This window comes from Corvus hawaiiensis, chromosome 3 (genome assembly GCF_020740725.1).
Source record: "Corvus hawaiiensis isolate bCorHaw1 chromosome 3, bCorHaw1.pri.cur, whole genome shotgun sequence".
Classification (NCBI taxonomy): Eukaryota; Metazoa; Chordata; class Aves; order Passeriformes; family Corvidae; genus Corvus; species Corvus hawaiiensis.
This window is the reverse complement of record NC_063215.1, coordinates 93,693,155-93,715,617: the sequence shown is the minus strand read 5'-3', so window position 1 is coordinate 93,715,617 and position 22,463 is coordinate 93,693,155. Positions and strand designations below refer to the sequence as shown.

The 22,463-nt window shown below is 41.1% G+C and overlaps 1 protein-coding gene and 1 long non-coding RNA gene across 3 annotated transcripts in view; one reads left to right on the top strand and one right to left on the bottom strand.

Annotated features, from left to right (window-relative positions):
• Positions 1–22,463, top strand: part of LOC125322836 — a 75,901-nt gene that overhangs the window by 38,882 nt on the left and 14,556 nt on the right. The window lies entirely within an intron of this gene.
• Positions 164–9,242, bottom strand: LOC125322835 (cytochrome c oxidase subunit 7A-related protein, mitochondrial). 2 transcript variants are annotated; one of them, XM_048297073.1, is made up of 3 exons: positions 9,088–9,242; positions 1,375–1,506; positions 164–498 (listed from the first exon to the last, which is right to left on the bottom strand). In XM_048297073.1, the coding sequence occupies exons 1-3, from the start codon at positions 9,157–9,159 to the stop codon at positions 358–360; spliced, it is 345 nt and encodes a 114-aa protein (XP_048153030.1). In that variant the 5' UTR covers positions 9,160–9,242; the 3' UTR covers positions 164–357. The 2 variants fall into 2 exon arrangements, with proteins under 2 accessions (XP_048153030.1, XP_048153031.1); XM_048297074.1 differs by lacking the exon at positions 1,375–1,506 and having other exon boundaries at positions 9,088–9,229.

Below are 22,463 nucleotides of genomic sequence, written 5' to 3'. Positions count from 1 at the left end.
TTGGAAACTAGCAGCATCCTTCCACTAAGGAATGTGGTGCACAATCCACAAATTACTTGTTCTGTCCTCTCTCTAACTTTGTTTAAGTTGGGGGAGGGAAGGAAGGAAAAGCTTAACTTTCTCCAACTGTTCATAAACTGCAAGACAAGAAAAGCTACAACCATATGTTAAAATTGTGTATTTCTCTGTTTATATGGGTTTTTCAGAACACATAAGGCAACCGATTTAAAAACATTTTCTCCAAGAAATCTGATCTGAATAATGAACCCTATGTGATTACAGGGAACAGATTTAAGTGCAAAGAGGTACACGCAGGAGATCTGTCAGAGGAGTGCTGCGAGTCCCATGAGGTGTGGCTCATTTATTTTTTGGCTGTGAGGCAATGTACAGTGCTACCAGACAGTAGATAGTTCCTCCTATTGTCAGAGCCATCGTGGTCCGATAGAGCATCTTATCTGGAACTCCTCGCTTCAGGTGTACTGGTAGCCCATCTGATCTCTGTGGGAAGAGTTGAAGGAGAAAACAAGCAAAAAAGAGATCAACACCCATACTGAGGTCATTAAGGAATATGCTACCTTGGTTAAATTAAGAGACTTCCAAGAGGGATACCTCCTGACAATTAGGCTCACTACAACCAAGTGTATTATGTGTGTTTTATCTAGCAAGACAAATGCGAAGGCAAGTTAATTTTGTTAGCCAAAGCTGTTAAGTGCAAGTGGAAAGAATATATCTTGAAATATTTCTCAAGAGGACCTGGATGGGAAAAGTGTCACTAACAACAGAATGTGGAAAGATACGTATAAAAAATTATTCACCAAGTCAGACTGACACATTCCAAATGGAAGTGACATGTAAGAGAGAAAAGGAAACATTATATAAAGCACATTCTTGATGCTTAAAAAGAACCTTAACTAATTTGTTTTAAGAAAAGTCCTACTACATTTAGAAATTGCATAGCTAACAAACTGGCTTTGAAAACTTTACTGTGCTACTCTTATACTGCACTATAAACAGCTTCAGCAACATTCAAATTATTATACACAAAACAATAATGATTTGCTTTGCTCCTGCACATCTGCTTTAAGGCATACACTTGGATTCCCAGAAAGAAAGTGCTTCCAATAGTCAAATAATACAACAATTTCTGAAGTCAGCAAAAAACAATGTTACTGCATTTATCCACTTTCAGTATTTATCTCCTATACAAGGCACATACTTTGTAGTACAGTACAAGTACACAGGTTATACTGTACTTGACAGTTTCTTAACTAGACTTTACAGAATTTAGGTATTGTAGAATGGCAAAAGCTATGTTAAAATAAGGACAGATATGTCCCACTCTCCAGTTTAAGTTACTCTCAAAGTTGTCATTACCTGAAAAACTTTCTGTAGGTCTGGCACCTTGTTTTTACCCAAGAAAGACTCAGCTGCTGGTAAATCTGAAGGAGGTTTACTTGTCCCAAAAATCAGAGCTGGGGATTCAGTGGGAACTAATGGTTTGAGTCCCTGCATAAATAAAGATTAAAATAACAAAGTATATCACACTTGCAAATGTACCAATTGTCACATTAGGCAGGCACACTGCCAGTCATTACAAGGATACATTACAAGGAGTATTTATCTGGTATGAAGACTTGTGACAATGACCTACAAACACATTGTTGGCCCACTGATATCTCAGTGACAACTTTGGGTCAGAGCTTAGCAAGGAAAATAGAAGCCTCCTTTCCAATTTCCTCATGGCATGAATTTATAGCTGTTATTTTTCTGTGCTAGTAGTTGGTCCAAATTACTGCTTCTATTTTGTACACAGAATATCTAGGACTCTCTCTGAGCAGTAGGATTAGGATCAAGAATCTCTGATGCTAGGGTCAGAGTGAGGAATGAACTCCACCTCCTGAATGCTGCCAACAGTAGCCATAAATAATTGTGCCTTAAATAATTTGGATGTATAGTTTTGGGGATTCAAAAAAAGAAAAGGATGGAGGATCATTTGGGTCATACAGAAGTTGTAAGTGGTGTTCAAAGCCCTTCAGAGACCCTGATACAGTGGATGTTTTATGCAGGTGTAACTATATCCTAAAATTCAGATGAAACTATCAAATCGTTTAAATTCAGATGCAACTTCCCACACCTCAGTGTACTCCCCATGAGCAGCACAGCCCAACTTCCTTTCGGTTCACATGGTTGTACTTTGCATTTGCCATAATTAGAAACTACATAATTCAGTTCTATGATTAAGGGCACAAAGTCACAGCCAACATGAGGTGGCCTCCTTGTCTTTATTACACTAGTTAGATTTAACAGTTATGTCTAGACATGTGGTAGTGATGTTTTACATTATGGCTCTCAAAATAGCCGCAATTTTTTTTTTCTCTAACTTTCCTCAGAAATTAAAAGCATTGTACAGTTAGTTTAATGCAACAGGTTTTTACTACAAACAGAAGCAGTCATGGGTCAAGTTAAGACTGCACTGAAATTCTGGTTTCTGTTCAAAGAACTAGTTGATGCATTTTGTATTGAAGAGAGCTGTCTGACAGTATCTGGAGCTGGAAGCAGACTGGCAATCTTTCTTTTGTGCCAGCCATAGACCAGATGTGTTTTCCATATGTAAATTCTCTGCTACAACAGGCATCTTCAGCAGAAAAAATGGGTTTCTCAGCTTCCCAAAATAGCCTATGGAATGGTCATCAGTGATCTACCCTGAAGATGTGGGTTCAGCTTCCCACTCTTCTAGTGCCTGAATGAATAGTAGAATCCATTTATGACCTTTCTGGTTATGTTTAGAAAGGCAGCAGCAAAACTGAAGTTTTTGGCACATTCAGTAACTACTGCCTTCCTCCTGAGCAGGCTTGCACAGAAGGTAAGCACTGAATTATTTAAGACCAGTGGCCAGTTCTGGCCACACTGCTATGAAGGAAGCATTTAGGGAACTATTATTAGCCAGGGGAGGTTACTAACTGTATATTCAAGGCTAAGTACCAGCTACATCAAAGGCCTTGAAGAAAGCAATTTTGGACAAGTATTTTTGTCTACAGGAACTTTGATTAATTTATTAGATTTGTCTTTGAAAGTTGGTGATTTGACAAAAATAACTAAAGAATAATGAATATACAGGTGACTATAATATAATGAATGTACAGGTGACTTTTCTCCAAAGCTTTTCTTGCCTTCTTTATTGTTAGTATCACAGCAAATGTGAAAATGCACATCTTTCCTCTGCCTTAGTTTCCAGTTCTGAATCTCCCCTTTGCCTTCACAAGAGCTCAGAGTTTTCAGGAGCAGTGCCATCTATTAACTACAACAGTTAGTAAATCACTGCAATTCCTGCTTGTTGTGCTCATATACTTTATTTCATGAGCTATCTGTACTGTGTAAATATTGAGCAATGGAGTAAGGTGCAAACTACTTCCAACAGTTTCATGATAAAGATTCTTCTTTCATTGTTTCTAAACTCAGGGATAGGAGGCAATGCCTATCATTTGTGATTAGCACTAAAACTCCTGCCTCTATAGGAGACTGGATGCAATATTCAGGGATTACTATAGTAATAGTTTAATCAGTGTCAACAACTGTAGGTTACTGCATACTTTTTCAGCCTTTAGAAATAGATTCCTGTTCTGATAGTTGTAAGATCCCCTTCTGTAGGAGCCATAGCAGAGTCAGACCTGATTCAAGCGACAAACTTCATCGTGAAATCAAATGGAACCAGTTCAGAAAACTCACATAATCATCAGTGTACTGGTGTAAATTACTTCCAAAGCAGCATGGCACCACTTCAGAACATCACATAGCAATTTAAATAAAAAACTCTGATGTAGCTCACTGGCTTCAGGAAAGAGTACAACACAACACATGCTGCAGAAGGGAGACAGTTCAGTTTGCTTAACCCCGACATTGCATTAATTAGGGTTCCTCACCCCAACATAAAATTTTGCTTGAATTCCACCCATGAATTGTGAGTCTTGGCTAACTCCAACCAAGCTCAGTTAAATTAGTGCAAATGCCTGCCTGTTCCAACTTGGTACTTCTCTGTGGTTATCGAGAGAAAGTGGCAAGTGCTTTATCTCACACCCAGCTTACTAAGCTTAGCATGACTGAAGAGAAATTCAGAGTGTAATGTAAAGGCTGAATTTCACTGCAGATCATTTTTAAGTAAGAACTGACACACCTTAAATGACCCTTGGTCACTGTATTTAACATTACTAAAACCATGGGTTTATTTAATGACATCAGTGTCTCACTACACTCAGGATAGTACTGAGGACTTAATGCCTCTACACATTTGACCTATGCTTCATTAAAACAAAAAAAGTTATACATTGATAATTCCTCTTCTGCTATTACAGTGTTAATCTTTCATTTCTAATCACTGTGACATGATTTTTTTCAAATTCTTGGACAAAGTACAACAGATGTGGTTATGCAGAAGAGTCAACATCAGCTGATTTCATCAGCACGCTACAGCAATGACTTTTTCAAATGCTGAAGTCATTGAAAGGTCAAGATGTGTAGCTAATCCAAAAGAGTAAACAGAATTCTCTGCCTACCCTTCTGTAGAGTGTGTTTGTTTTCCTATCAGAGGTCTGAAGATCTTAGGACCCAACGTCTCTGTTGGTTGGCCATGAGGCTCAAAGTTAAAACAAATTTACATCTTGCTAGTACAAATTTGCAAGTTAGATTTACATTTTTCTGACAGCAAAAAGAGTTAAGGATTTGGAACATAATTTAATGGAGATAGCACCACTCTTAAGTTTTTAAATGTAAGGGGAGTTGCTCAAACAGATCAGAGAATGAGAAAGGAGAGAAAACTGAGGTAAGGGCCAAAGAGAAGAGGGGAATGGGGAAGTTACTCTGAGAATCATTATTTCAGAACATGCATTGAAATAACTTTTATGAACCTACTGAACCTAGACACTTCTAAACTAAGTATCAGGTCCTTCATAGTAGAACACACCTCACTGTATAAGGTTAAATATATTTGTTATCACTAACACAAGGCTTTTAAGTAACATCACTTGAGTCTTTGTGCTGGGATGATGATTCAGTGACAGTGATTCCGTGTATATATTAAGTACCACCTAGGGCATAAAAGGTTACATATTATATATTCTCAACAAACTCTAAGCAATTCATCTTGGCTTAAATCAAAGTATCTGTGGGTCACAAAGGCTTTAAATAGCTACAAGCAAAATAAGTTGTATCAAGTGAAGATAGGGGAGTACAAATAAATTTCTACTAAGATCATGTTCAGTAGAAGAACTAAGGAAAAGTTTATGTAGTTGTCCTTATCTGACACCATTTGAAACTGATCCCACTGCTTGTACTTTAAACATAAGCTCTTTGAATTAATATTTTTTATTGAATTTGTAATGGTCATGGCAGTCATTATCCTCCTAAATATGAGTAGTTTTTAAACTATTTCACTCCTCAACTAGCTAAGGAAGTTCCCATTTATTCAAACAAGATAAATTGTTCCGACTACTTTATACAACTTTGTTAAATACAAAATTAAGTCTTCTAAGAATGCTAAATCTGAGACGCAAAGAACAATATAGATTTCAAACTCATTATTTTTTTGTTAGTATAAGCTGTTAGTTATGTTACTGTCAGCAAAAGAATTTCTGAAATACATTTGAACTGGATATTTTGCTAGCCCAAAGTAAACTTAAACCTGCAGCAAAACAGTACTCCATTGGGAAACACCAGAATGTAACAGCACAGAATAAAGAGAATTATTATACTGCATATTTTACTAAGGAAAATTTGAATTGCAGAATGTCTTCACTTGTCTAGAAACATCAAAATAAATAGAAGCATAAAAAGCAAACCATTTTACATGCTGAGCTACAGTTTTATTAAATGGAGCAATTAAATCAATAGGAAAAAATTTATTTTGTTTTGGACTTAACGACATACTCATGGGATTACCCTTATACTTCAATTGCTGTTTATTGAAAATAGTTTTAGCAGACTGATGCATCTAAATGTGTGACCTGGGAATTCAGTCAAACTTCAGGGGGAAAAAAAAGGAAATTCTACCAAAAAGCTGGCTTAATAACACTGCAAAAAGGGATTGAAAGTTAACTTTTAAAAATGTAACTTCTAGAAAGGAGGCTCTTTACTGTTTAGGCTTGAAGCCCTTTCCCATTCCTCCCCCAAGCCTTTGCTCTCCACTGTAGAAATGAAGTGTCAATGTTTATTCTTTGAACGTGACTTTGTCTAGAAGAGGTAAGAAGTGCCTAAGTCACTGCAATAGTGCTGGATATACTGCTAATGAACAGACATACTAGAACATACTATTTATTCTCCTGTTTTCCCTGTTTCTTACACCCCTGTCCTCCAGCAGCTATCCAGAAAGCCTTCCAAAGTGATTGGGAAAGATGAGGGCAAAAAACCATCTTGGGATGGAAACTGCCACATCAGAAACTCTGTTACCTCAATGTTTACTTAAGATCCTAGGGTAATTCAGGATGGAAGGGCCCTCTAGTGCTCTTTAGCCTCGAGCAAGGTGACACCAGGTTGCTGTGGGTTTTGTCTGGCCTGGCCTTGAAAGCCTCTGAGGACAGAGTGCACAATCCTCCTCCCTGGGCAGCCGCTCCACTGCCTGACTCTTCCCACCACGAACATGTCTTTCCTTCTAGCCAGTCTGAACCTCTCTTGTTGCAGTTTATGCCTCGTGTCTTTTGCCCTCCCACCATGGGCCACTGTGCAAAGCCTGGCTCAGCTGGCTGCTGACCTCTGCTGAACTTGCTCCAGCTGCCATTCCCACAGCAGGAGGCCCACAACTGGACACAGCACCTGGATGTGATCCAGTAAGTGTTGAGCAGGGGAGAGTGTTGCTTTCCTCAACCAACAGCTCACAGGGTGATAGAGCTGGCTTCCTGCCTGGCAGTGTCTCCAGGGCCTCTACCACAGAGCTGCTGCCACCAGCCCCTCAGTTGCCACCCTGTAACCATGCAGGGGCTCTTCCTTCCTACATGAGCAACTTTGCCTTTTTCCCATCATGAAGTTCACAGCATTCCTGTCAGATCATTCCCATCCTCTTGATATGTCCCTCTGAATGAATGGCAGCTCTACTTCAAACATTTTGGGGCCACTTCCCTGGTGTCTTCTGTAAACTTTACAAGAGTGCACTCTATTGCCTGCTGCAGGGAACTGATAAAGTCCTCCAGCAACCTGCAGCATTCCACTTGTTACAGGGATACTGGTGGAGTATGAACCATTAACCACTCTACCCAGTCTGGTCATCAAGTTCTCTTAACTTCAAAAAAATTTAAAAATAAAAAGCTCTGTAGTTGTTCTAGGCCCCTTGAAATAATCTGAGATCTTACAGCTGCTTAATACAATATTCTTGCATGCAGCAAATGACTGGATTTTCTAAGTAAAACTCTCACAGTCAAGGACACCCAGGAAAGCAGAACTGTAAAATAGGTTGCAAACAGAATTAACAGGCTAAGAATGAAATAAGAGTTGTGTATCACAACAATCCACATTAGCCTACAAAAGAATGTGGTGACTTTAACCAATTTCAGTTACTTTTTATTAATGAATTTAATAATAATAAATAATATTATTACAAATAATAATAAATAAATAATAAATGAATTTGGGAAAAAGACCAACCATAACTTTGATTCCGTGTGTATGTGCACACGTATCTACTTTTTTTCCTTACGACTTGTATTGTTTAATCAGATGTTTGCTCTCTGGAGGCAGTTCTTTGAAAGGCTGATTTTTTAAAAAATCATTTGTACAACTCTTAACCTCCAGATGATGTTTTTTTGTTGGTTTGGGGTTTTTTTTAAGCTGTAAGAATTTTCTATTTTTCAAATTTTACTCAGAAAACTGAACACGGTGTAACAACCATGCTGCATTTGTCCCATGATAAAATCACATTACAAATCTTCCTAATATTATTTAGGAATTTATGCTGATGTACAGAAAAGCAAACTATTTCTGTGATTTATTTTCACCAATATGCAACTCTCCATGTCTTGAAATGACTGATGTACTTGGGAGTCATTGTCCCCTCACTCAGATTTGCTTTGCTCCTGAAGAATTAACCATGTACTTTACTACACAGTGTGAAAAGTGTAAGCTTATTTAATGCCACCTTTAACCTCTATACACTTAGTTACTAAGTTGGTGTCACACAGAGGAAAATTGAGTTTTCATTTTGAGTGAATTTGAGCTTCGTTGCGTTAAACTAACTTTTCTGGATTGGTGTCCTCCCTGGTAAGGGTTTTAATGCTTTCAGTACTTGGAGGTTTTTGTTGCATGCATGGACCAGAGAGTCCAGAGAGCAGTGTTGTTCCCATTTGCCAGCTGCAATTTACAGTACAATGTCCTGTTCTGGGACCCTCGTTTCAGAAATGACATTGAGGCACTGGAGCAGGTACAGAGAAGGGCAATGGAGCTGGGGAAGGGTCTGAAGCCCGAGTCTGATGAGGAGCAGCTGAGGGTGCTTAGCCTGGAGAAAAGAAGGCTCAGGGGTGATCACTCTCTACAGCTGCCTGAAAGGAGGCTGTAGCCAGGTGGGGGTCAGTCTATTCTCCAGAGCAACTAAAGGCAGAATGAGAAGAAATGGCCTCAAACTACACCAGGGGAGGTTTAGGTTGGACATCAGCAGGAATTTCTTCACAGAAAGGGAGATTAGACATGGGGATGGGCTGCCCGGGGAGGTGGTGGGGTCGCCGTCCCTGGAGGTGTTTAAGGAAAGACCGGACGTGGCACTTGGTGCCACGGTCCATCTGACAAAGAGGCGTTCGGCCACAGGCTGGACTGGATGACCTCGAAGGGCTTGTCCTGCCTAACTGATCCTGTGCTTCGGTGATTTTAAACCCCGCCAGGCACTGCTCAACTCTGCGGCCGCCCTCTATGATGTAAAGCGCGCTAATTTCTTGCTATAACCCTCAGCCCATCCCAAAACTGACTCAAAGGCTGCAGGGCTGAGCGCGGAGTCCCATCCCGCCCAAGGTCACGCGAGGGGCCGGATACGTTCGGTGCCCGTGGGGGCGGCCGATCCCTCCCCGACTCAACAAACGCCCGCGGCACCGCAGCGCCTGCCCGGGTGTGGAGTGTTACCTGTGGGGTGTAGGCGGCGGCCGCCGTGGCCCCGACGAGGCGCTGCGCGAAGCCGCTGAACTTGTAGTACATGGTGGGCCGGCGGGGGCACCGGCTGCGCCAGCTCGGCCGAAAGGAGCCGCCCCGCCCCCAGCCGGCTTTTTGCGACGCCGTAACGTTCAAGGGCCCCACCAACTCGCAGGCGCCTCGCACGGCCGCCTGCGTGGGAAGCCGCGGAAAGACTGAGATTTAAAAAAAAAAAAAGTCCGAAAAAATACAGTAGCCTGTGCCAAAGCAGCGCGAGCGCGGCTCTTCCAGGCACGCCTGCGTCTCCGAAAAAAGTGAGGTCGGTGGCAATTTTCAGTCAGGCAAAAATTGTGAGCCCCCTAAGTGGCGGGGCGGCAGCGAGAGGGACGGTGGGGGCGGGATCGCAGACAGGAGCGGGAGGGGCGGAGGGGGCGTGGTTCGTGCCAGCCAATCAGCGCAGGCGGGAGGCGAGGCCCCGCCCACACCGGGTGCCGGGGCGGGGCGGGGGCGGGAGCGCGCGGGGCTCTCGCGCCCCCCGGCCGGGCTCGTGCGCGCCTCACGGCGCTCGGGGCGCGGGCGCTGCTGGGCGGGGACGCGGCGCTCGCTGGGCCGGGCGGGGCGGGGACGCTGTCCGCAGAGTCCCGTTCGTTACCCGCTGTGCAACAAGCCGGGAACCACAGGCTCGCTTAGGTTGGAAAAGACCTCCGGGAGCATCGCGTCCAACCTATGAGCGATCACCACCGTGAACTAGACCGCGGCACCGAGTGCCACGTCCAGCCTTTCCTTAAACACCTCCAGGGGTGGCGAGTCCAGCACCTCCCCGGGCAGCGCTTTGCAGTGCCCAGTCGCTCTTGGGAAGAAATTCCAACCTAAACCTCCCCAGGCGCAGCTTGAGGTCATGTCCTCTCATCCTGCCGCTGGCTCCCGGGGAGGAGAGACCGACCCCCACCTGGCTGCAGCCTCCGTTTAGGGAACTGTAGGGTGACAAGGTCACCCGCGAGCCTCCCTTTTTTCTCCCTCAACACCCCCAGCTCCCGCAGCTGCTCTCATAGGACTTGTGCTCCAGACCCTTCCCCAGCTCCATTGCTCTTCTCTGGACACACTCCAACACCTCAATGTCCTTCCTGAATTGAGGGGCTCAGACCTGGACACAGGACTCGATGTGTGGCCTCACCAGTGCTGAGTACAGGGGAAGAATCTCTTCCTTGTTCCTGCTGGTCACGCTATTGCTGATACAACCACGATGGATAGAGAAATTGAATATTTATTTCAGAGTTGCACAAGCCTGGGTCCTCGGTGGTGTTCCGTAAATCAAGGACACCAACAACCAAGACTTTTTACTTTGTATGTATTTTAGCAAACAAAGGCATTAATGTTAATTGGCTGGAAGTTACGTAGTTCACTTATTAATTAGTATTCCATTTTGTATTTGTCATTGATTTTCTTGTTTCTCATACTAATTTCACGTACGTATGCTCAGTCTTTCTCTTCTCTTGGGTCTGTGGCTTTCTTGAGTTGGTGGTCTGAGTCAGTGGTCGCCATCTCCCTCTCCCAGGATTACCTTTTACCCAGTCGGAGCTAATTCAGCACAGTTGCCAAGTGGTTTTCCTTATCTTGGGAGCATACAAAGATCAAACAACATCCTTTCTTAAGAAAATTTTTACATATTTCACATTTTGCAACAGATACAGTAGTGGTTTTGTTTTCTGGAACTAAATCGCTGTGTCTCCACTCCAACAAGTGATTCACATGTCTCTTATAGGGATTCCCTTCTCTCCTGCCATCTTCAGAAAACATCTGACATGTTTAAGTCATTACATAAAATAGGGCTTTTGCTAAACAAAGCATCATAAACTGGGGGGATGTGATACAGTGCTGCTTCTATTTGTGAATTTAGTGTTGCTGAGAAGTCAGCAGCCCCTCAGCTGCCATGGGACGCAGCGCAGCCTGGCCCTGCACAGAGCTCATGGGCCTGTGGTGTTCCTCAATCCCTCTGTGCCTGCCTTGGATGCCAGGCAGGTGCCATCTGGCATGCAGTTAGTGACCCAGAGTATCCTGCTGGGACAAGTTTAACAGCATGAATTCATGGCTGGAGTTTGTGCTGTGAGTTGGCTAAGACTAAACATACTGAGGTCTGGCTGAAAAGGATCATTTGTTGGTAATGTTTAATCATTAGTGACCCCCACCAGTTAGATCATTGCCTATTGAGAGTCTTCAAAACATGCAGTTTTGAAGATATGTTTGCTATAAAAATATCTGTGGTCATGCACTTAGGGAAAACTATTAAAATCTACTTTGCTTATAAACTGGGGGAAGATCTATTCATAGGAGATATTTTAGAAAGTAAAATACCCATATAAAATATGTGTGATATGATTTCTTTACCCACCCGTGTAACGCCTTCTACTTAGGTTTTAGAATTTGAGTTTGGGAGTGGCAAAAGGGAGCCTTGAGTTTTCTTGGATTTACTCCCTTTTGAACAGACACATCCAACACAGGATAGCCACTGTTCAGTGACAGGGGAGGCCCTTGGGACCCTTGCATACCCATTTACTTGTGAGAGCTTGTGAGAGCAGGGCCATGCCTGGGTCTTTGCTGCACCAGTTCTTACCTGTGCCTGTTGCCCTGAAGGCAGGTTTTCTTCTTGGTGAAATTTCAAGCCCACAAACCCTGTCTGTGCTGTTCTCCTATTGAGAGAATCAGCCGGGTGCTCCCTACGTGACACCCTGAGTCGATGTTCTGGCTCTGGGTTAAGAACAATAACTGGAGAGGATATGTTATTTGCTCAGTAAGTAGAAAATTTATGGAAATATTTTGTAAATGTTACAGGAGGAATTATGAAATCCCTGTAGCTTTTCAAGACTAGGCAGTATTAACGAACTGGAAGACGTGCTGCATAATTTATGGTTGAAAAGAATTTGCTAATCAGGATTCTATTTATTCCCGAGAAAAACAAACTAAAAGTGGTTTGATTACAAGTCTGCCTGTAATGGAGCAGAAGACCCTGAGGGTGTGGTCCACATATTCTTTTAGAGTAGAATGATGTGAATCAGGGATAGGTTTGTGTGGTAGCAGTCCTGACCTTTTGAAATCCATGGGATCTAGTTTATATTATAATGATTCTGGGCATATTTGTCTGCAGATGTACTACAGCATTTGCCAGAAGAAATAGGTGTGCCTGGTAAGCTCAGTCACTAAAATTGTGTTGTATTTTGTTCTTCTGCCTTTTTTTCTGGTATGAATGCTTGCTACGGTACCAGAGGAGCACGGGCTTGGTGGCAGGTCATGCCTTGAGATAGCACCATTGAATAACTAGTTCTTGCTTCATTGTTGCTCTTGAATCAAGTTCTTGAAAAGTCGTTTAATATTGACTGAAAGCCACAGAAAGAAAAGGTTTGTGCCCTAGAGCTCCAAGGAAGCTGTGAAAAACGAACAGATTTATCCTCTTTTTCAGTTAATCAATTTAAGTCTTGATGCTTAAAAGTAAGCTGTGAAACTTTGCTGCTGCAAGCTGTTGGAACAAAACCTAGGTGTGATCTCTCCCTTGTTTTAGTTCACAAAATTGAAGATGGGGAATTATTTACCTTGCAAGAGAAATGCATGGGAGGATGACATGAATAAAATTACAGTTACACATGGAGGTTCTGCTGTTGTTTGTGTACCATGGGAGCATGAGAACATTCCACATCCAAAAAAAAAAGCGTAAAGTCTTTCCTTTAAAGGAAAAAACTTGGTTTTGTCTTAGACTTCTGGTTCATCATTTGCTTTAGTCTCTAGACTTTTGCCAAGACTGCTTTGCTTATCAGGCTTGCTGACATAGTGGATAATCAGACAAGTAAAACTTGCTGCCATAGGAAGTTATTGGGGCAAAATGAGGCCACTCACCCTGGAAGGGTTCAAAGAAAGATTGGGCATTTTTGAAGACCATAAAACTTCATACAGTTAACATAAACAAAATTTCCTAGAAGGAAAAGACTTCCTGCTTTGGACTTTAACCTGAGGTCTCACTTTTAGACACTGAGACAAACAATTCATTTGGCAGTTGGACATCTAGTCTGTTAGGGACCCGTGTGGTATTGGCAGCAGCTAAGGAAGATAGGGTCCTGTAGTTTATTCCCTTTTTTCCAGATTTTAAAGATCACTGGTGTCATACATGCAAGTTTGTTCCTGGAATAGCACTAAGATTATGTTTCAAGATTAGTAGATCTCTGAGAGTGAATGAAGGAAGCAGAGTACCTTGATCTTATTCTTCTTTTTTGTTGTTGTTGCTGTGATTGTTGTATTTATTTTCTTTTTGAGGATAAAATAAACAAAAAACCAAAACCTTAATCAGTTTGCTTAATGAACAAACCCTTCATATGCTGATCATTATTTCAGCACAGATGTCTGTAACTCAAATTCTGTCAATCTGCCCATGCAACTCTGTTCTTGAATTGCTGAGAACAACTGTGTGGGTGGATTTAGAACATAAAATTGCCATGTGCACTTATGTTTTGTTTATGCAGTACTCATTTTTAAGAGTACTAGGTTGGATTTGCTTAATATTTGCTTTGTGTGTGTGTATACATAATATTTACAAACCCCCAAACTAGGAGATGATCTCCAAGATAAACTATATTAGTGCAAGAGGCTGATACTGTAAACATGTTCCATTTGATTTATCAACTGAAATAAATAAATTAAATATGTACACAGACTAATGTGGTAGTTACCTCTAAAACCTGTACCTGAATTTATTGGTGCTTTTTCACCCATACGTACTCCATACAGCAGAGATGACTGTTGGAAATGGGCTTCTATTGATGACTAAGAGATTTCTCTTGCATATATCTATCAATACTGAAAATTAATAAAAATTGTAGAGTTTTTATTTTAAAATGGTAGTAGACTTAAAATATTAATATAAATTCAACTAAAGTTTTTACTGTGTAACTTTCTTGTAACAGAACTCTTGCCTTTTTCTTGAAGGAGATGGTATTAGGGAGGCAGCCATTTTTATCTTCTCTATAAATTTAGAAATAATTCTGTGTTTCATTTCTGTTTCCTGGGCACTTCTTTGTCTTGCAATAAGGCTTCTACATGTGAAATACTTGATAGCAATTGTTGTTTACTAGCAATTTTGGCAATGAGGGCATTGTGTCCACTGTTGTATGATGGAGAGCAGGAATCTTTTTTAAGGTGTTGAATCTTATCTGGGGGTATCTACCTCTTGTTATATATGTATAGTATTCTTTTCAGGTTCTCATGCAGAGCTTGCCTGAGAAAGTAAATGAAAGAATTGAAACCTTTATGATGTCATTATTGTAAAGCCTGAAGAATGAATAGCACTTCTGGGGCAGTAGGTTGTGTTTTTTATAGACAGTTTCTCTGCAGTTCTGTATTACCTGAATAAAGGCAGAATGGAAACTGTGAAAACAATGCTTTTTTCCAGGTGAGCCATTAAGTGTTCTTTTATCCTCAAGTTTCTGGATGTGAAAAGCATTAGAGGAACCTACTGCAGTAAATATTGATTTTGATACTTTTCAGCTTTGTTGTCACTACTTTTTTTTCCCCTTGATTTTCAGAATTGCAAAACCAAAGGTAACTTTTTCATCTGATTGAGACATTAATGTTGGCTGTCAGTAAAATAACAATTACCTAAAAGCCCTGTTCATTCTACTTTTGAGAAAGTAAATGCAAAATCCCCAGGCCCTATGTCTATGGCTTATAATACTTCCCAGTTTTAAAATGCTGTACTGTAAAGCTGGGTATTTTGCCTCTTGCTGCTGACTTTGACACGGATAACCAGAGTTCAAACCTTCTGTATGCGTCCTTTCTGCTGCAATACATTTTCTTCTTTTATAACCAGTAGGGAAAGCTCATGATTGCAGTACCTTATTCCTGAACTTTTCCTTTAAACACTGTATGCATAGTGAAATAGGTTCCCAAATAAAATGAGTGCTATCTCTGGACATTGAGAGGTAAAATGCACCTTTGAGGTTTTCTGTTTTCATAGTACTACCAAAATCTTCTTTCCCCTCTTCCTTTTCCCTGCCTGGGCTGTAAGCATTTCTCTCTCAAATAATCTACAGTCCACAGCAAAAGTTTCTTTTACTCAGATATGTTATAGATACTGGAGGAAGATGCATTATCCTTGTATTTAATTTCTTCTTGTGAGCATTTTCATGTGCAAATTCACAGATTAGAGTCCAGAGACAACCACATCCTCAGTGCAGTTTTATAACAAACTTTCCTGAATAAGGCAAGATTATGTTATAGACAAAAAGCCAAACCAACAGAAACCTCCCTTGTGATTATGTTAGAGGAAATGATCTGTTCAAATGTGTCATTTGAAACAGATTGATAGAAAGGTGTTGTGATGGGCTGGAGGAGGATCCCATGCAGTGTTTCTCAGTATTAACAACTAAAATACAGTTGGACTGGAACTGCATGGGACAGTTTATGCCAGGGGGCTTGGGTGGAATACCTTAGTCTTTTGCTTTCTTGGCCCAGTGCCCACTTGTCAGTCATACTTAATTTTAGTTGTTATCAGTCATATTTCAGAACCAGCTATATTTGGACTTAATCTACCCTTTTCCAACAATGACACTGCTCTGTATTTACTCTAGCAGTTCCTTGGAGAAGGAATTAATCAATGAACATGTAGGCTTGCCAACACCAGCTGCTCAAAAATCATGAAATTGGGGTTTTAAAATTTGTTAGTTTATTAATATTTTAGTACATGATCATGTTTTACCACTTCTTTGGCACATCTCAGGATATAAAGAACATGCATAGATGAAAGTCGCCTTTCACATGATGAGTTTTAGTAACAATTTTCGTAAGTAATAAATGTCAAAATTGGAAACTTCTGTGTTGGAATGTCCTGAAGATATAAACTGTTAGAGCTCCCCCCTCAAATTAGGGCAAAGTGATCTCTTGGTTCGTGCTGAGGCAATACTCTTTGATAGAATGCAATGACTTCATGCTGTTCAGGAACAAGCAAGAATAACAGAAGTTTTTCCACCAGAGGATCAGTGTTTCATACGAATTCACCAGCTGGTGCCATCAAGTAGCAGTACTTTACACCTAAGCATCTTTGTGAGAGCACTAGCTATGTCTTGTAAAATGTTTTGGTTGTATTTTAGCTAAGCATGTGTCTAAGATGCAGAGCCAAAGCCAGGGTTGCTCCTGGACACAGTTTTCCATGGGAAGGAAACCCTTACAGCCTTTGGCTGAGTCTCTAGATGCATGAATAGGAAACCAGGACCTTGTGCAGGCAAGAAACAGCCCAAGAAAAGTCTGGACCTGCAACTCTGCTGAAATGTCTGCAGTTTTATGGATCTAAAAATGTAAAACAAAAGTTGTCCAGTGTATTAGAGAGGGGAAACTGAAATATAAGGAGCAAAGGGACAAATTTTCTCCAGACGTATTCAGCAGAGAAGATTCAATCAGAAATATGCTTTTGGAGTGAAGCTCCAAGTCATACTTGTGCTTTGGTTTGTATCCCTGAGCAGGCTTGGAGCTCACAAATGGGGTATCATTTTGGATGAAGCTGGGCTTCCTGGCTGACTGTAAGATGCACTTAAGTAACACAATGTGCTCCAGATGGTGTGGGTCTCAGGTTCTCAGCATAATCTCTTTCATTCTGCACATTGCTCCTCTTCTGCCCACTGTGTCCAACAGTAAATACAGCCTAGTAAATTGTGGAAGATGGGATGTGAGGATGGAGTTTCTAGATCCTAATACCTGCCTAGAATCCCATTCACAGCTACTTCCTATAAGCTCTTCTTCCAAGTACTGCCATGGGATAAAGCCATTCAGAGCTGGCTGAGCTATCACTTTGCTTAGGCAAAATGTCCATCTTGGCTCAGATTTTTTGTCAGCAGCCTGCATTCTAAGAGGTTTCTATTTGACTATTCACAAACAAAAAGACATACTTAAATTTAGTAATACCAATGTCAGTTGTCTGGTTAGTTGATAAACCTTTCTGATAGAAAACATTCTTTATTTATGAATCGTTTAGCACATCAGACATAACATAAAAATAGATTTCTGCCATGAGATCAGTGTCTCCTGCATTGAAAATAATGCACGGTTTTGACGAAATTTATTTTTGAGGATTGTATTCTGCCAGCAGCAGGAACCATTACCCTATGATATCTTTCAGCTAACAGCCTCCTAATTATCTTTCCCACAGCATCCTGTAGTCTCGCTGACATTCTGTAAGCATGTCACTTTTATGGATTAGTCTCTTCAGATGGTAGTGTAACTCAGGCCTGTTTCAGGAAGCCTTGAAGGTGTTTTGATGTGTCTCCCCTTTGCCTTGCCACATGATCAATGATGGGTTTTCCTTTTTAAATACTCTGTCTGCTGTTGTATACCTGTCTGTGCTTTCTTACTGCCATCAGCATAGTGATACTGTAAAACTGGGAGAACAAGCAGACAAAAGAACTATCTACCTCCTTATCACAGCATTTCCCTGCACAGGAGAAAGAAGTTCAGAAGATTAGGTAACAGCGTGGGAGAACACTGGTAAACTCCCATGTGAGGGGAAGAGGGAAGCTCAGTAACAGCTCTGCTGGGAAGAGGACTGAAGTGTGCTGGAGTGAGTAGAGTAACAGCAGGGAAAGCTGAAAAGAACTGTTCCTGAGCCAAGTCCTTGCACACATTAAAGGGTTGGATAGCTGCAGAAATAGGGAGCCCTCCAAGTAAATGCTGCCGGCAACATCTGCCTCTGCATTGTGCAGGAACTTTTCTTTGGCAGAACACACACAGCCTTACAGAGCCTATAGATAGATTGGGGTTCTTTGTACTGTGCTTTGCATCTCTATTTATAGTTTCCTCCCAAGGAAGACACGACCTGTGTGAGTGCAGGTTTCTGTAGGTGGATGGAAGCACTTGCTGACCACAACATCTGAGTAAAAATTTTCCTGGAAATGTGTCTTTTGACAATATCCTCCCTCCTAAAGATTTTTCACAGTAAATTTTGCTGAACCATATCTGGCTCCCTTGTCTTGCGTAGGTTCTGTGATGGCAATTGCTCACGGAGGGTTTCATTTGGCTCCATATGTAGCAGCCTAGGCTTTTAAAATGGGAAAATCTGAATTCTGTTTTCACAGGGAATATCAGAGCTTGCAGTACCATTGGTGGGGCAGGCATATTCTTTTTAGAGTGCTGTATCCTATTCTACAGCCCTGAGGGAACTGAAAAGGAGTGGTGAGGAGGTGTAGAAATAGAGATTTGGCACCATGATTTTACATGCTTTTTGCTTTACATACTCTTGATTGTTTCCCCTTCTGACAGTTCACTTTTGCAGATTTTTGCAGTGTGGCTCTGATGTGATTATGCTTTCCTGAAGGATTCCCCATCTTCTTTAGGCTACAGTGTTTGTTGCTCACTGTTCAAAGGCAGAAGGGAAACGTATCTATGCATCCTCAGAATTGCTAGAAGCACCACTTTGACTCCATTAAATTGCTTGTCCTAGATCCAGTTGCCACCAAAGGGATGTGAAATGATTATAATTTGAACCTACAAACTCAATCTTCCTAGCACTCGCTAAACGCTTGCCTTGTAATGCAGAGATTACACTAACATAATAGGAACCCAATTACTACAAGTTCTTTCTTTGCTTTCACAGGTTATTGAATTAATAGAACCATGTTAGGAGGGCTTTAGGGAGAAATGAACTGAGATGAGCTCAGCTGTTTGGAGCATGGTGCTAATAACCAAGATTGTGGGTTTGATCCCTGTGTGGCCCATTCACTTAAGAGCCGGACTTTTTGGTCCTTGTGGGTCCCTTCCAACTCAGCATATTCTGTGATTCTGTGATATGTAATGAGATTACATGCTTGCCTTACAAGAAAGTATCATGAGTAGAGACAAGGGAAACAGTCTCTAAATGCTATTAAAAGCATTTTATTGGAGATCCCATATACTTTCAGTGTAATCTAATAGCTGATATTGATTCACACATAAACCAGTTTGACCTTTAGGACAATATCTATGTGTGTTCCCTTTTGCTCCCTTTTGGATGACTGCAGTCTTAAAGTTTAAAAAACTTTCTTAAAGCTGGTTAAAAAAAAAGCATAAAATATGATTTGCACATCTCATAGATAAGGAGAAAACAAAAGACCTAGTAGAGAGTTTATGGATTATTGAAGACTACTGGTAAATAACTGCAGGTTTTTACAATGGACTTGATCAATTTTTCCTCTGAACTGTAACATTCAAGCTGACTATCTTTTCATTCAGGAGAACTGTATCTCTCATTTGAGCAGTGAAAACTGTAGTGCTTATCTTCTTGCTCCAGTCTCCCAGAAAATTTATATTGTTTTAGCTGGGCTTTTGTTTCATGCTCTTTTTGAAAAGCAAAATAGTAAGTATTGTTTGTAGTATATTCTTCTTTAAAATAGTAGGAGAAAACGAATAAGGATGTCACTTTGGAACCCAAGTTGCAGAGCTGAACACAGGAGCATTTGCTGCATGTGTTACTGACAGCCTTGGAGCACGAGGAGTTGGCTGACATGGTGCTGGCCACAGCTTCAGTCTGTGGCAGTAGCAAAAGGTTGTGTTTAGGGTAGCAGCTCTCATGATTAAAGGCAGGGTAGGGACTCTCCATGCTGAGATGGCACACTTTCATGGGAGTTTCCAGTGGTCGTCTCTGAAAGGAAAGAGTGTGGCTTTTGGGGAGGTTTTAAGTCAAAGCCCTCTGTATAATTTTGTGTGTATTTTGAACTGTTGCCTGCAGAATTCAGTCCCTGGGACCACCCCTAGTGTGGATGCCTTATGCTTTCTGGTAATCATTAGCACTCCACAGAAAGGGAAGCAACTGCTGAGTGGCACAAGACAGTGCCAGTCTCTCTTATTCTACTGATCCAAGAGACTGTGTCTGCATGGAGACACATTCGGAAAACGTTTAGAGGGAAGTAGGAAATCATAAATGTTGGTGATACAAGTTGTTGTCACAGTGTGTAATCCAAGAAATGGGTCAAAGGTTTTCTTTTTAGCAAAGTAGGCAGGTATTAGTTGGTTTACACTTGCCATGCATGAGTGGCCCGGGGAACTGCTTTTAGCACAGGTCCTTGAGGGACAGGATGCTTGATTTAAATAAGAATGTGCCTATGGAAATGAAGGTAGGAGAGCAAAGAAGGGGCAGGACGTGATAGCAGATACGTGGGCTGGCACTGTGCTTTAGTAATACTTGGTGCCAGCACAGAAGCCTGCTGGTGTGGCTGGCAGCAGAAAGAAAATGGGGCAGCTAGGAAAAGGATAAAAACCAAAGGGGAAAGAAACGGGATGGAAAGTGAGTCACTTGGAAGGGACTTCATTGCACAGAGCCTTTTGCATTGTTTGGTTTAATTTTTGTAACCTCTCTCTATCCATCTGCCTTATTTCCTTTTTTCATTAGTCTTCCACCTGCTCTCCATAATATTCCTGTAGTTCACATGACAATCCTGAATTCTAAATGGGGCTAAATCTCCAAACAGGGAACGTAAATATAGCAAGTCTCCTTACAGATATTAAACTGGTTTCTTCAGTACAGCAGTGAAAGCCTAACAGTTTCCAAGACTGGTAGTTGCTTCGAGCATGACTCTATTACATGCTGGTGGAAGTGGATTAGCCACTTAAAGTGTTCTGTCCAAGTCTGGCCAGTTTGTTTTACAGCTTCTTGGTAGAAACAGCAGTTTAGAGTAATCAATCAAAAAAGCAAAGTGCAAATCTGCAAGTGCAACATCCCTTTGGTAATGCAGCTCTCAAGTCCACCCTGTTGGCAGAATCAGGTGGCCAAAGGCAGATAGGTGTTCTTTACTGCAGAGTTGAGAAGGGATTTGGATGGCACCAGGATAAGACTCTGGACCAAGGATGGAATGAGGATGATTTAGACTATTTTGTATTCTTTGTAAGAGCTTTGCTTTGCATGACTGTTTTTTTCCCATTATATATGACATTTACTGTGGAGGAGGAGAGAGCTTCTTGTCCTACACTGACACAGAGAAATGTATGGATATTTATTCTAAGCTATGTAATGTGAACTGCATTTCAAATGTGAATGAGACAGTCTGTATGAAGAGAAGGCAAAGGTAACAGCAGCCTCAGTCTGTGGATGTTAATATTTAACCTTAATGCTTCTTGAGTGAGGATTAGGTGAAAGCAGAAAGAAAAAGGTCTAAGAAAACAACATAGAGATGCTGAAGATGGAGTCTGCTTTAAAGAGGGGAGCAGATGAGTTCATGGTCCTTGGTCTTGTGTTGAGGGCAACTTGGTATTTACATTCAAGACTTTGTCTTCCATAACCCAGATGACAAACAGATTTTCTAAAACAAAACAAAATTCATCTTAGCTAAATTTCATTCACTGCTGGTTACCTGGCTCCCTTGGAGAAGATTCTTCCTTTTAGACATACCTGGTTTTTAAGCCTCTTTAGTCAATGGAGAACAAAAGGCTGCTGTGACCTATAGGCTGAGTTTCTATCAGAGAACCAAAGAGGTAAAGGCACTGCACCCAAAGGCAGGGATACTCAAGGAATCCATATAAGTTTGAGAGCTATGAGCAAGAATCTCTGGCTGGAATCCAGATTTGTATTTATTTTAATTTAAGTAGTTTTGTTAGTGCTGCCTTTCGGTAAGCCTCTGCATGACTATACTTAGTGATTACATTGTTGGGATTGTTCTTCTCTTTTAATCTTGAATGGCATGTGTACAGTAGCATCCTTTTATAGCATCAAGGATTCAAGATGCTATCCTAATAAATGGCCCCAATTTTACTCATTCATAATATCCCATCAAATGTCATCAAATTCAAATATTAAACCCTAATGACAAAAATCCTGGTTAGACACTCTGCTGTCTTGGCACAGCCAGTGCAGCTGACAAGGCCTTTAGCAATGTAGAAAAAGCTGCCTTCTAAGTGCTGCATTCTCTGGGAGCCTCTCTGAATTGAGGAGAAAAAAAAAAAGTATTTCAACACTTAGTACTTAACAGTATATCAGGCTCAGTAGATAAGCTACACTCATGCTCCCAAGAAATGTCATCTTTCTTTCTTGCACTCTTACCTGCTTTGAATCGTGTTCCAGTATTGAATTGTAAGGGTTTTGGGAACAGCATTGCAATTTTTATCTGTAGCTGTAGAGTCCTTAGTACAACAGAAAACTGGTCCTCTCTGTGGCTCCTGGTTACTACAATATTGGTAAAGGAGCAGTGCAAAAAATATAAAAGCAGAAGTGGAGGATTGCTGGAGTGCATGGGAAAGAATTCCAATATTCAAGTTCTAGATTTCCTAGATTTTAGTGATCTTCTTTAGTGTTTTCTTTTCAAAAGTCTTATGGCAAAAACATGTAAAAAATGTTCCCCAAGGCAGAAAGAATCAATCTTATTTGGGGGAGTTCTGTG